Genomic DNA, 15,772 nt, shown 5'->3' with positions numbered 1-15,772 from the left:
CTACTTGCTCATTTCGATTACTAGGAAAAAATATGGTTTTTGCCATGTTTTCGTAATCTGAATGTTCACAATCCAACTCAATTGTGCTTCCAAACACAGCAATATTCTCTAATTATAGAAATGTAATTGCACAGTGTTTTGCTGATAATTGGTGACACAACATGATGAACTGCACATACTGTGGTGTCTTCTTTCCTCACAAAATTTGATTTTTGTTGAGTATTTCTTTTTCATTTTCTATATTCTCCGGCAGATGGTTTCTTGTATATTAGTTATTATTGACAGAACCAGATTAACCTAGCTTTTGATTTTTTGTTTCCAAGGACAAGATATAGGTAATTCGGATTGTTGCAATACATGTACGGTGGAGATGAGGCGGTAGAATGTCAACTGCTAATGTAGCAAACTAAAACTCAATCCCTCATTAGATGTTGCTTATCCATCAAATAAAATTCACAGAAAGCTTGAGAGTTAAATAGGCAGAATTGCATCTTGGCCCAAGAATGGATTTGGATACATTTAAGCAGAGATACATGAACAAGATTTCCTATTTTCGATAGAATCGATTATTCTGCAAATACAGAACCTAATGGCTGACACTCTCAAATCAACAGATGCCCCTTGTAATTGCATCTAAGCTGACTACTACAAAAATATTCTAACTTTCTTGCTAAACATACATTTGATCCAATCTTATTTCCATTAACAACATTAAATTTGCTCAAGTCTTTCTACAGGGATCTGAAAGCTTCACCAGCATAGCGGACATTCCCAAGCTCCTCTTCGATACGCAAAAGCTGTAACCAAATCGAGGGAAAAAAAAATAAGAGTGGGAATTATGGGATTATGTTAACGGGCAAGGAAATTGCATCTAACAATCTGCAAGATACACAACATTTCAAGGAAAGGCCAATTATGGGGATAAATTGTAGAAATGGAGATATAATTTCTTTGGAGTGAGAAAAACACAGACTAGATTTCTTAGAAACAAGGAAAGTAGTTTTGAATATTATAAACATCCCGGTAACTGTAATGAATGTAAAGATGATACAAAGGACTGAAGAATCAAAGGAACCTTGCCATGTAGGAAAGAAAAACGCTTTTGCAACAGAGTCCAGGTCATGCTGTAAAAGTAGCTAAGATAGGTACAAATAGACCCCATGATAGCTCGGTCTAAGAACCATCTGGCAGTACCAGCTATACTAATTTAAATACCAATTTGTCATATTTTGGAAAATCCAGCTGTCCAAGGGGAGATGGTTTTGTGCTGGAAATAAATCCAGTATTATAAAGAAGATTAGTTTTGAATTTTACCAATCAGACAACAGACATTTACAGAAACAAGTGGCTCATTATTACCTGATTGTACTTGGCCAGCCGCTCACTACGGCAAGGAGCTCCTGTTTTGATCTGTAGGACAGTTCACAAACAGTGACCAGTTCAACATTACACAATATCAACAAAGATAAACAACCAGCAACATATCTCTGCGAATAAAATCAGTACTCGAGATTATACCTGTCCACTTGCTAGGCCAACGGATAGATCAGCAATAAAATTATCCTCTGTCTCACCACTGCGGTGGCTCACCATCACACCCCATCCTGCAGCTTTTGAGTCAAGAGCTGCTTGTATGGATTCTGTAACTGTTCCAATCTGGTTAACCTGCACAAGAGATATCTACAGTGAGTTGGAATGAACTCAACATTAAAGCGATTGTATTTGAATGCAATCATGGGACATGGAAATTGAACCATGATCATTGCTATGTGGTTCAGGTTTTACCAGGACATATGATGCATTTTGTAGGAAGAAGGCATATAGGTAATGATTGTGTCTAAGATCGTGCTTGCATTAGAGACATAATTGAATGAACCCCAGATCATACTAACAGATATTTTTATTGGTTTGTGATGCATTGTCAACACAATTCCATTTCAGAATAATCACAGGCCTGTGCAGATTTGCAGGATTCAGGCACATACTAATGGTGCCCTCAAAGGCCCAAACCAATAAATTGAAAAGGTGAGACTTGAAATCCCAAGACTCAGTTCAATGATAACTATGCTTTCCAGAATAATTTTTTAACGATATATTGCTGAAATAACTTGATCTATTAAAAAGGAGAAAAGCAGTTATGGATACTCAAATTTCCAAAGATAGCAGTTTTACAAGAGCACGATAGATATCGAAACCCTTACCTTTAATAACAAACCATTACAAGACTTCTTCTGAATTGCCTCCGCAATCCGCTTTGGATTTGTTACCAACAAATCATCTCCCACTAGTTGTATATCAACTGAGGACTGTAGTGATGCCCATGAGCTCCAATCATCTTGATCAAAGGGATCTTCAATGGACACAATTGGAAAGTCTCTGACAAACTCTTTGTATAGCTCACCGAGGCTGTGAGCTGTGTGCACATGAGCCCCATCGTTTGGTTGCTTCTTGAAATCCAGATCGTATCTGCCATCTTTAGTGAAGAACTCTGAAGCGGCCACATCCATCCCAATCTTGATCTGCAAAACCCATTTTGAGATCATTTCTGGGCAGAGAAAAAAGAGAGCCAGGGGGGTTTCTACCTTGCCAGAGTATAACCAGCCTTTTCAATCGCATCAATAATAAAACCAGCCCTCCTGTTATCCCTGAACATTAGGAGTGAGAAGCCACCTTCATCTCGACATTCCATACATCTTGCCCTGAGTGGTGAGACTCACTACTGAAGTGATGTCACCTATTTATATGGGTCCCACTATGATGTATGTTTTGTATCCACACCGTCCACCATTTGGAGAGATCATTTTAGGGCATGAGCCAAAGAATGAATCAGATCCAAATTAAACTCGAGTGGACCCCACCACAGAAAACAGTGGAGAGAGTCACGCCCACCATTTATTACGACTGAATCCAATCCAATCCTCGTCACTTTGTCTACTGAACCCCGTCACTTTGTCTACTGAACCTATAGTGAACCCCGTCACTTTGTACTGCAACCCCGTCCCTTTGTCTACTAAACCCCGGCCCTTTCTACTATAACTCCGTCACTTTGTCTACTGAACTCCGTCACTTTGTACTACAACATCGTCACTTTGTCTACTGTACCCCGTCACTTTGTGCTACAGCCTCGTCACTTTGTCTATTGTACTCCGTCACTTTGTGCTGCAATCTCGTCACTTTGTCTAGTGAAACTGTCATGTCCCAAACCTGAAAATTAGATTCACAGAAATCCCGATCACCAAGATGCCGACAGCCTCCGTAGTACCCCATTCTCGACTCCCAGTGCGCATACACCAGGTTCCGATCCGGGATCCTACAGGGAGGATTTTTAACATTAATTTGTCTCATAAGAAGCATAACCACAGTATACCCAAATCACAAAGACAAAATCATCATCACATATCCACTAATATAAACATTTGAATACAATGCAAAAAAGGAAAATACATATGTTAAAAATCAAAGCTCCATAAGTCAACTACATGCTCCAAGCTCCACACTTCTGCAACCTAACATTACCTGCACGCATTTATCATACATAAGCTTATAGAAAGCTTAGAGGGTGGTGTAAGTATGTGCACAAGGTAAGTGACAAGTATTCAATACAATAACGTAATCCTACAATACCAAAAATACTGGTAATCCATAAATCATATAATATCGAAATAAGCAGAAATACTAACAAGATCATGAATTATCAGAGTAAGCAGAAATACTAACAAGATCATAAATTATACGATAACAGATTAAGCAGAAATACTGACAAGTCCATGAGTCATAAAGAGTCAAATATCAGATGTCGAGGATGCAATGCGATATATAATTTCTGATGAGTTCAAGGATACCGTCAGCCGTATCTAGGCCATATAAATGAAGAAACATAGTAACCCAAAATGTCATATACTGCGGATGTAATGCAATATGCGGTGCGAATGGAATGACCACGCTAAAGTGTGAAGTCGGAATGATAGTACGTAGTATCGCAGGCTATGGGGTCTATCAGAAAGGACTTCTATCCAAATCAGTCTCATACCTAAATTTAGATAGTCAGACTCAATGTGGTAAACTCCTGATCTCAGGTTAGTCGCGCGCCCCAACCGAAATCCTGGCCATTACAAAGGTACACGTAACAAATAGTTGCACACCACCAGCCCGAGTGGATAGTGAATGAATGAATATACAACTCCTGCTCAGTACAGTTCATCTTGGGATCATCACCGGGGTCTAGTACACTCTACATGCAACCGCCGCCTACTGACGCGCGACCATGCAAGTGGAAGAGACCTTACCATCCGCCTAGTCCATAGTCAGCCAATATCTACCCGGCACATCGATAGCGGAACCATTTACGAGCTGGTCAAACTCAACCTAGCTATACCCCTTACCCTCGGACGGGTAAGGCCACACCCCCTCCCAACCGACCACGACACAGTGGGAGACGCAGCCTCCTGGTATTCGGCACTCGGGCACTCATGTATCCACTCGGTCTCGACGTTGGGGCATCCTCTGGTACCAAGAGGGCTTAGAGATTTTCACCCAGAGCCATCTATGGCAGCCCGATGCTAGTTATAGATTTTCAGTGTCACATCTGGCCATCCACGATATGCCTGTGGAGGCTATGTCCTTGAGGTCGCTAAGGCGTACAATAATCGCAATGCAAGATGCATGAGTCATACAATCTAGTCATGCATCAATCCTACGCATACCTCCACCTATCTGGGAGTCTCATAACAACCTGCTCAATGTCATATGCAATGGTCAACCACATCTCATAACAAACATGCAAAAGATGCATATGGGCATGTATCATGATGTTATGCTGTCACATACTCATAATCGGTATCAATAACCTTCATCGACAATCGATCTCAACAATGTGGACATTTAAACAACATTGCCCCCAAGGAATGGCCCACATAGAGCCTAACATATAGTGGGGTCATGGCCTCACATAAGGGACAAATATACAACACCATGGGCCTCACTCAAGAGCTTAATACACATTACGATGGGCATTTCACGTGGGCCTAACATACATTACAATGGGCTCCATTGCCTGGCCCTCAAAGCATCACAATGGGCCTCATCACATAGGCCTCATATACATCATATTGGGTCTTAAACATGAGCTGAATACACATAACAATGGGCTTCAAATACGGGTCACATATACGTCACATTGGGCCTCAAACATGGGCTAAATGTACATCACAATGGGCCTCAAATATGGGCCGCATATACATCACATTGAGCCTCGACAATCGGCCTCGATATCTGGCCTCAACAATCGGAATCGGTAATCGTCCATGACAATCGGAATCGATAATCGGCCGCAATAATCGGCTTTGTTAGATAATTAGAATCTGTAAATCGGTCATGTCAATCGGAATCGACAATCGACCACGACAATCGAAATTGATCGAGAATCGAAATCGATCAATAATCAGCCTCGATGATCGGAATCGGTAATCAGCCACAACAATGGAATCAGCCTCCACGTACGGAATCGGCCTATACAATCGGCCTCAACAATCGGAATCGGCCTTAATACTCGGCCTCGATAATCGGAATCGGCCTCAACAAACGGCATATAAACAAGGCGAGGTCCATAGATGAACTGCCGATCAACTATAATATGAAGATCGGCCCTCGGCCATGGTCATATCAAATCCAATAACATAGAGCCATCCATCTATGACGAATGGAGCCCATTAATTAAGGTTAACTTACAAGAGAATGATGAGAGTGAGACTATCAAGGCCTAAGGGAAGGTTAAAATATGGGCATTCAACCATCATTACAAATCAAAGTGGTTATTTAACCAACATTGTTCACAAGGAGTGGCCCATATAGGGCTAAACATATAGTGGGCTAATGGCCTCATACAAGGTCCTAATACACATCACTATGGGCCTCACTCATGGACTGCATATACATCACAATGGGTCTCGGCACATGGGCCATAAATACATCCCATCAGGCCCCAACACATGGGCTGGGTATACATCATATTGGGCCTTAAACATGGGCCTCATATACATCAAGTGGGCCGCATTACATGGGACGCACCAATGAACCTCATATACACAACAGGTGGGCCCTGCTCATGAGCCTCAAATACATAACATGTGGGCCCTATACAGGTCTCAAATGCATCAAATGGGCCATGTATCAGGGTCTTGAATATATCAAATGGGTCAGGCGTCATGAACCTAATACATAGCACAATGGGCCTCAGATTCAAGCAGGTGGGCCCCATCATATGGGCCTCAAATATATCACATGGGCCATATCTCATGGGCTTCAATTACATAATAGGTGGGCCTGATAAAACACATGCCTCTAGTGGGCCTGAAAAACTGATGGACGGCAAGGATAAAACAATTATCATACTATTCAAAACTTCTATACTCCTAAGAGGGTTTCAATGGTAGCCGTTCAATCCCCACTGATTTGGTAGTGTAGTCCACCTGATATATGGATTTACCTCATCATTTTTTTGTCTCAAGCCTTAGTACAAGCTGACCAAATGAATGGACGGTTTGGATGTAATATATACATCAGCGATGGGTCCCATCGTCCAGCCATCTGGATGCTATGATAAGACCCATACATCATGTGTGGCCCATCCAACACAAAACAGATGGACGATATAGCTGCAAAGTACAGACATCACCGTGTGTCCCACAGCACACTGTCCGAGGATGGACGGTGTGGGTTAACATATACATTACAGTGGTACTCACCGTCCAGATCGACGGTGAGATTAAAACATACACATCACGGTCTTCTCACCGTCCAGATGGACGGTGAGATGAAAACACGTGCCATGGGGGACCCTCAGAACTTGGTGACGTCATGTACACCAACTATATAGCTAGTATATGGCACTCCGGCCAATCTATTACCACGCCAGGTGGGTCCCACGTGGGCCACCACATATAACATATTATATGTTATCTATATAGATAAATATTTTATATATATATATATATATATATATATATATATATATATATATATATATATATATATATATATATATATATATATATATATCGATTGCATATGTATAACACACTCCAGTGTCAAGTGCAATGGACGGCCTGGATATGGATATCATCAAGGTGATGGGGTCCACGTCCTCAGTGGACGGACGGTTGGGATATAACCCACACCTGGTGCGAGATCCATAGGACTTACTGACATCAATACCACGGCTATACAGCCGTGCAACGGACACCAGTCAATACATTTCAACAAAGGTGGGTCCCATGTGGGGCCCACCATAACGTTTATTTGCAATCCAAGCTATTAATAAGGTCACACAGACCTGGCTGAAGAGGAAAAACAAATTTCATAATGATCCAAAGCTACCGTGAGACCCAAAAGGATTTCAATGGCAGACATTCAACCCTCATTGTTTCTTGTGACGTGGGCCACTTGAGCTCCTCATACAGCTGCTTTTTGGGATGACCCAGTCTCTAAAGGGGTCCCATCAAATGCACGGTGTAGATGTTTGAAAGACATCAAGGTGGGACCTGTGGTGGGGCCCACGGTCCCTGGTTGTTTTCCAAGCGGTAGGATGCTGCTTGCTGCAGCGTCCAGAGGACGCTGACAGCAAGTGGTTTCCTCTCTTGCTTATTATAATTATTATTTTTTTTTTTTGTTTTTGATTTTTTTTAAGGTTTTTCATAGGTGGGGCCCGTATCATGAGAATCCACTCCAGCCATTGCATTTCATGGCTCAAGACCGACCAAACAAGCCCAATATTCAGTATGTTTTGGCTCAAGGTGGGTCCTAGTCGATTTTAACGGTAAAATTCACATTTTCGATGCTATGGCCCACTAGAAAATCGGATTGGGTTCATTTTTCAGACCAACGTCTAAAATGAGCTGGGGAATGGAATGGACGGCGTGGATTAGCTCTATAAGTCAAGGTGGGGCCTGCATGAGTGGCCCACCCAAAAGCCTAAAAAAATCAAACTGCTGTGAGTACACCTCACTGTCCGTTCACACTTCACAAAACACGTCCAGCGTCCTTGGACTCTGGACAGTTTGAATGTTCTTTAAGGTGGGTCCCACATGGACGTGGCCCACCTGATTTGAATCAATTTGATACTTGTGTTTTCCACCACCATAAGGTAGGTTCCACATGACGTGGATAGTTTGGATAAGACATACATCAAGGTGGGGTCCATCCGAGTGGGCCACACATCACACAAAAATGAAAAAGAGAGAGAGAGAGAAGCACCCACTTTAAGATCTTTCCCTTCTACTTCTACCCTTATGCTCCAATGCCCTTACGAAGCTTCCTCAATGGTGGAGATGATGACATTAAGGTTGGATTGGTGAGGATCTAAGGTGGGATATGGTTGGATTTTTGGGGATGGGTTGAACGTCCATGGCTCTTGCAATAGGGAATGAGGAAGAAAGAGGGAGTGAGAGATAGATAAGAGAGAGAGAGAGAGAGAAGTTATGGCTTGAATTAATGATGTAAGGCCATCATTAATTGCTTAGTAAGGGAGGGTGTTGACTTTTGGAAAAAGGAGAGGAAATGATTACCTATCACATCACCCCATGATGGCTTAAAAAATTGTGTCATTGTAATAGGTGGGTCTCGCAACGTGCAGTCCACAGTCATTACAATGCGCGGACCACAACTTATGATCTAAGTGTCGCATTAACGCACGAGACGCGGCGTTAGAACCACGGTGATAGCGCGGTCGCTAAGGTACAAGTCTCGGGTCAAGCCGACTCTGCAATATGGGATATGATGTAAGGTCGCACGCAACTGCTGATTACAGATCGCGAGTTGTCGGAATTCGACCGAGAGGACCATGGAAGCCTACGAAATAATACGGGCTAGGATACGGGCCTCACAAAAACCCTTCACTTTGTACTGCAACCTTGTCACTTTGTTTATTGAACCCCGTCACTTTGTACTGTAATCTCGTCACTTTGTCTACTGTACCCCGTCACTTTGTACTGCAACACCATCACTTTGCCTACTTGTAGACACCCCACCCAGGCTAACATCTTGAAGAGACAAGGATAATCCAGACCATGATCAACAACCCGAACCCAAAATCCTAATCCAAACCTACCCAAACCCAAAACCCTAAATCTAAACCCTACTCGAACCCAAAACCCTAATCCAAACCCTACCCGAACACGAAACCCTAATCCTAACCATAGGCGAACTCAAAGTCCTAATCCAAACCCTTACAACCTCCCAAACCCAGCTCGAAATCCCAAATTTTGGACCCATTCGAGCCAAGTCAACATGGAAATATACCCGGCCGAGCCAAAAACCTGAAAAAATGACCATCGGATAAACCAGCGTGCCACACGAGGACCACATGTTTGGGTCTGCCCTGGGCAGTAGTTGGAATACCGCCAACGGTACTCCGATTACCTCCGTTCGTCGAACGCGTGTGTCCTCCGAATAATAGCTGGCATAGCGTCCGAAAGTTAACTTTCTCCAGGAATTATCCTCCTATCCGATCCTATTTACGATTTTACTAAGCCCAAGAGGCAATGAGGGCAAGCTACATGGCGTTTCTCTCTCTTCAACCAATCATCACTTGCCACCTCAGCTTTTACCCCTCCTAAACCTCGTAATTACCACAATGTCATTAGAGAAGGCTATAAATAGCCCTCTCCTCCTCTCATTTTAAACAACAACAACACATTAGCCATCCCCACATCTAAGAGAGTGAGAGAAAGAGGGAGAGGGAGAGAGGGAAGGAGCTCCCAAGCCCCAAGATTTGATCCTTTAGCCACCCCCTAGCCTTTCTTCTTGACTCTTCTAGCTAAGCCCATGTTGGTCATGATTCAATCCATGTCCTAACCTATCCAAGTCTCAAGCCAAGGATCCACTCATCTCATACACCATCATGACATTTACTCCCTTCTTAACCCCCCCTGCTCTTCTAGATTTCTAGTGAACGTATGCTTTGTGACTTACCGTACTACGGATCCTGTGACATCAGAAATTTCTAGTAGTCTAGTCTGATTTTCTTTATCTCTTTGTATAAGCATCATCACATCTGCCTTCTAGATATGCCATTGGATGTATGCTCTGTGGCTTGCCGAAACTTCAAATCTTGTCACATCAGAAATCTGCGCGTGCATCTAGTTCCATCCCGACCATAGCATTTATCTTCCCTTCAGAATATTCTATCACACGAAGTAGAGACCATACATTTGTACGGACAGCGAGGGTGTGTAACACTTTCCCTCTCTGTAACCGAGTTCCCTTACTCGAAATCCTAAATCGCAGACCAGGAGTCAACCTAAGGTAGGAAAGTCTTCGGATTTCTCCAACCTTACGTATTCCGTAGTTCTAGCCGACCGCGGGATTCTAAGATTCATCGGCTAGTGGCGACTCCAACATCCACAAATCAGCCTAGTCACCCCCACCATCAAAACCATACATACAAATTAGCATGGGCACCGATTTTTAGTGTCCACACTACTAAACCCCGTCACTTTGTACTACAACATCGTCACTTTGTCTAGTAAACCCCGTCACTTTGTACTGCAACCCCGTCACTTTGTCTACTGAACCCCATCACTTTGTACTGCAACATCGTCACTTTCTCTACTGTACCCCGTCACTTTGTGCTGCAACCTCATCACTTTATCTACTGTACCCCGTCACTTTGTGCTGCAACCTCATCACTTTATCTACTGTACCCCGTCACTTTGTGCTGTAATCTCGTCATTTTTTCTAGTGAACCTCATTACTTTATACTGCAACCTCGTCGCTTTGTCTACTGAACCCCGTCACTTTGTACTGCAACCTCGTCGCTTTGTCTACTGAACCCCGTCACTTTATACTACAACCTCGTCACTTTGTCTACTAACCCCCATCACTTTGTACTGTAACATCGTCACTTTGTCTACCATACCCCGTCACTTTGTGCTGCAACCCCGTCACTTTATACTACAACCCTATCACTTTGTCAAATGAACCCGTCACTTTGTCTATTGAAACCCCGTCATTTTATTTGACAAGCCGCTACTTTATCTAGTGAAATCCTCTCACTTTGCACAGTAGCATCGTCACTTTGTCTAGTAGAACCAAGTCACTTGATTCGAAAACTCATCATTTTATCAAGCAAAACCCTATCAATTTGTCTGGTAACCCTATCACTTTATCTAGTGAAACATCGTCACTTTGTCTAATGGAACCCTGTTACTTTGTCCAATAATCACGTCACTTTGTCTAGGAGAACCTTGTCACTTTGTATAGCACCTCTTTCACTTTATTTAGTGAAATCCCGTCACTTTGTCTAGCAACCTCATCACTCTCTGTCTAGTAGAACTTCGTCACTTGATATAGTAGACCTTTGTCAATTTGTCTCACTACATAGTATCTTTATCTAGTAAAACTCCATCACTTTATCCAGTAACCCAATCACTTTGTCTAGTGAACCTCGTCACTTCGTCCAACAGCCTCGTCACTTTGTCCAGCAACCTCACAACTTTGTCTAGTAAAACCCAATCACTTTGTCTTCCAGTCTCATCACTTCGTTTAATGGAACCAGGTCACTTTGTTTGGCAACGTCCATCACTTTTTCTGAGAATCTGTAACTTCATCTGATGGAACCCTATTTTCTTTGTCTCGCTTAACCTTATTACTTTATTTAGTGGAATCATGTTGCTTTGTCGGGCAACGTCATCACTTTGTTTAATATAACTCTGTCACTTCGTCTAATAACCTCGTCACTTTGTCCAATGAATCCCATCATTTTGTCGGTGGCCCCACATGATTTAAGGCCCATGTTGAATTGTGCCCTATATAATGTAGGTTGGAGGTGAGCATTGAGTCAATTCAAATTGAGTTAGGGCTGATCCAACTCGATTCAGTTTTGAAATAGGCCTGACCCGAACTCGACCTGACTCAGTACGGAGTCCAACATGCCTAACCCGATCCAAGTCTGGGTCTATCCTAAACTAATTCAGACTGAATCTGACCCGATCACAAGAACCAATTCAAGTCAAGTCTTAAAGTAATATGAGAAAACGGATGAATGGAGTAGATATACAACGCATAGATCAAGGTGGGCCCACGATGAGGATCCTACGGACATCACTCATCCTGGGCCGCAGCTAATATTCCTTGCTAATCAAGAAGATTTTGTAAATATTTTTTTTTATCTTATAAAATTGTCGTGAGATGACATGACCTAATTAAATTTTAGAAGAAAGAAATTATAGGTAGATTAGCTACCGACACGTTGAGTAGCTAGACTCGCTACTGAAGTGACACCACCAAGTTATGTGGGCCCCACCATGATGTACGTGTTGTATCCACATTGTGCATCCATTTGGAGAGATCATTTTAGGGCATGATCAAAAGAATGAGGTAGATCCAAAGCTGGAGTGAACCCCACCATAGAAAATAGTGAGGAGAGTGATGTCCACCGCTGAAGCCTTCCTAAGGTCCACCGTGATTTTTATTTGAGATATAACCTGTTCATAAGTTAACAAAAATATTAAAGAAGCAGAAACAAAAATATCGGCTTGATCTTAAACTTTTGTGGCCCTTAGAAGTTTTTAATGATGAGCATACTCTCTTCACTGTTTTTTGTGGTGGGGTCCACTCGAGTTTTGGATCTCATTCATTCTTTGGCTCATTCCTTAAAATAATCTCTCCAAATGAATGGACAGTGTGGATACAAAACATACATCATGGTGGGACCGACATAACTACATGACGTCACTTTAGTAGTGAGTCTCGCTACTCAACTTGTGCACTGAATCCCTAAATGCAAACTTAAATAAAAATCACAGTGGACCTTAAGTTAACATAGACATTGAAGAAGGGAAAACACAAATATCAGCTTGATGGAAAACTTTTGTGACCCTTTGAAGTTTTTAATGGCGGGCATGACTCTCTCCACTGTTTTTGTGTTGGGGTCCACTCGAGTTTTGGATCCGATTCATTTTATGGCTCATGCCCCAAAATGATCTCTCCAAATGGATGGACGGTGTGTATACAAAACATACATCATGGTGGGTCCCACGTAACTAAGTGACATCACTTTAGTAGCAGTCTCGCTACTTAACCCGTGTGCTGAATCCTCAAATAGAAGGTAGCGGATTGCGGGAACGGATTGGCTACTCCCCCTGCCACTAGCCCGGTGGTTGGTGGTCATCCATTTTTACATATAATTTTAGGGTTTTATCCAAAAATTAGAGGTTTATAAATCTCAGATGAACCACACCATAGGAAAATAATAGTGATTGGATATCCAGCACTAAAATCCTCCTAAGGCCCATTATACTATTTATTTGACATCCAATCTTTTGATTAGGTCACACAAGCCTAAATGAAAGGAAAAATCAAAGATCAGCTTGATTCAAAACTTTTATGGCCCCAAAAAGGTTTCTAATGGTCAACGCTCATTCAACATTGTTTCCAGTAATGTGCTCCACTTGAGATTGTGATATACCTCATTCTTTTTCTGAGACCATAAAATGATCTGGAAAAATAGATGAACGGCATGGATGAAACACATAAATCATGTTGGGCCCGCGAGGCACCGACCACCAGCCATTGGCCGGTGGCAGGGGGAGTAGCCAATCCGTTTCCGCTGATTGCGTCGTGAGTAACTTGCTATGTCAGCGTACTGAGTAAACTCCATGGAGTCCACCATGATTTTATGTATTTTATCCGCTCTGTCCATAAATTTTACTAGATAATTTTAGGGCTTGAGACTAAAAATAAAGCATATATAATGTTCAAATGGACCACACCATAGGAAACAATTGAATTGAATGTTTACCATTGAAAATTTCTTGGGGCTACAAAATTTTTGGATCAAGCTTATATTTGTGTTTTCTCTTCATCCATGCCTTTATGATCTTATGAACTGGTTGGATGACAAATAAACATCATTGTGGGGCCTAGCAAGGTTTCAACAGTTGAAATCATTATCCCCACTGTTTACAGCGGTATGGTCCACTTGATATTTGGATATACTTTAATTTTGGGCTCAAACCCCTTAAATTAGATGGAAAAACGAATGGACGGCCTGGATAGACAACATACATACAAGGTGGGCCCAACTACTGTGAGTGCAAGAGCTTGCCGTAATCGGTATGCAATCCGATTTCCAAGCGAAACCGTTTTAATATTTTATCGGCGTTACTTTATCTGAAAAATAAATTTTTTTAATATATTTAAAAAATCTGATGACGTGGCACTTACAGTGACGTTGACCAATGAAAACGCTGGAGTCAGGGAGTTCCTGACTCCAGGAAACAGAGGATCCGCGCTCATGTTGTATAGATATGCAACATGTATGGTACAAAACAACCGGATGAAAATTCCAACAACCTGGGAGAATTGGATCTCTTAACATGGATGGGTAGATAATGTCCATTGATAAAAAGACGAAGTGCAGGAAGCTAGTATTTTGGAAGAAATTCTAGGGTTTCAAAAACCAAGTTGGAGATACACACACTGTAAACTGGGACAGTATAATCAACTCAAACTTGATTGAAACCTTCTATATACAGCAAACTTCTATTTGAGTCGTGTTGATATCCTTCTCATGGATGAGCCCTTCCTCTACGTGGCTTGATGATATTGATGGACCACGGCGGCCCACCTGGATTGATGTAAACCAACGGCCTGTTTCCACAGTGGCCCTCCAAAGCTGCTGGGCCAACCGTTTACATGGTTCATGCATCAAACTTAAGATGGTGGAAATGCAAGGGGGGTATAGGACCCAGCAGAGCTTGTTTGGGATGATGATGGATATGAACGATGCTGATGCTAGGGTTACTGAGCAAATGGCCACACGGCTAGAAATACGAATGGCTTTGATGTATTTACGAGGGAGGGTTACTGAGGCGGTGACAGCGCAGAAGGATATAAGTATGGCCAAGATGAAAATATTGATGGAGGACACTGGAGGCTGGCCCACCAGGCTGTCGCCTTGGTATTGTAATTGAAGGAGGGCTGCAACAGCTGAGATCGGGAACGTGAAGATCACCTCGTTCATGCGAGCTAGGCGAGTGTCGGAGGTCCGTCTCCGGCGGTGTATGGACCGACAACGGCAGTGCAATGGCTGCATTTTTATATTCTTTTCTTCTTCTTCTTCTTTTCTTTACCTGACTGATTGATTTTAGTGTTTGGGTTGATGAAAGACGCATGATACTATTTATAAAGATGAGAAACGCCTTGGCAAGTTGTGAAGAAAGATTGAGTAATTTATTTAACAAATAACTGCCAGCGTGGAACATTTTTCTAGATCCAGGCCATTCGTCAGGTGGGCCCATCGTGAATGTGTCCATACCAAAAGGTCCAGAAGGTAGACAACGGCTGTGAAAAAACTAGAGCTGGGCAGCAAGTAGAGTTGGACCGAGTTAGGGCTGACCTGACTCCATCCGGTTTTGAAATAGGCCTGACCAGAACTCGGCTAAACTCGGTACCGAGTCCAGCATGCCTGAACCGATCCGAATCCAGGTCTGGCCTGGACTAATCTGGACTGAGTCGGATCAAGAGATGAGGAAGAGAGGGAATGGAGAGGACAAAGAGAGAAGGGAGGTGATGGTGGTGGGTGGCTGCCAAGCTTGGAAGAGGAGGGAGGGAGGGGAGAGGAGAGAGAGAGTGGAGGGTGGTAATGGTGGTGGGTGGTTGCCAGGCTTGGAAGAGGAGGATGAGGGAGGGAGGGAGAGGGTTTGGAATTGGATAGGGGTCGGGTGCGGTCTATAGGGTTAGATATACTTAAAAATTAGGATATATACCTAAAAAT

At 42.7% G+C, this 15,772-nt stretch overlaps 1 protein-coding gene and 1 long non-coding RNA gene across 2 annotated transcripts; both read right to left on the bottom strand.

Moving 5' to 3' along the window:
- Positions 1 to 399: 399 nt before the first annotated feature.
- LOC131256420 (uncharacterized) lies at positions 400 to 1,436 on the bottom strand. The gene is made up of 2 exons (XR_009176803.1): positions 1,360 to 1,436; positions 400 to 797 (listed from the first exon to the last, which is right to left on the bottom strand). It is a non-coding gene; the product is annotated as an uncharacterized LOC131256420 (long non-coding RNA).
- A 75-nt stretch (positions 1,437 to 1,511) lies between these two features.
- LOC131255072 (enolase 1, chloroplastic-like) lies at positions 1,512 to 15,091 on the bottom strand. The gene is made up of 3 exons (XM_058255770.1): positions 14,801 to 15,091; positions 2,202 to 2,519; positions 1,512 to 1,665 (listed from the first exon to the last, which is right to left on the bottom strand). The coding sequence occupies exons 1-3, from the start codon at positions 15,089 to 15,091 to the stop codon at positions 1,513 to 1,515; spliced, it is 762 nt and encodes a 253-aa protein (XP_058111753.1). The 3' UTR covers position 1,512.
- Positions 15,092 to 15,772: the final 681 nt, after the last annotated feature.

The sequence above is a fragment of the Magnolia sinica genome, chromosome 9 (genome assembly GCF_029962835.1).
Source record: "Magnolia sinica isolate HGM2019 chromosome 9, MsV1, whole genome shotgun sequence".
Lineage (NCBI taxonomy): Eukaryota > Viridiplantae > Streptophyta > Magnoliopsida > Magnoliales > Magnoliaceae > Magnolia > Magnolia sinica.
Note: the sequence above shows the minus strand (reverse complement) of the source record. Positions and strands in the feature narration are given on the sequence as shown.

Bases quoted from the DNA above. Each gene is read 5' to 3' on its own strand.
- LOC131255072 (XM_058255770.1), bottom strand. From the start codon at position 15,091: ATGCAGCCATTGCACTGCCGTTGTCGGTCCATACACCGCCGGAGACGG. The intron at 2,520-14,800 runs GTAACCCTAGCA...TGGGTTTTGCAG, and splicing joins GCCGTGTGGCCATTTGCTCA to ATCAAGATTGGGATGGATGT. The intron at 1,666-2,201 runs GTAAGGGTTTCG...TCTCTTGTGCAG, and splicing joins GTAATGGTTTGTTATTAAAG to GTTAACCAGATTGGAACAGT.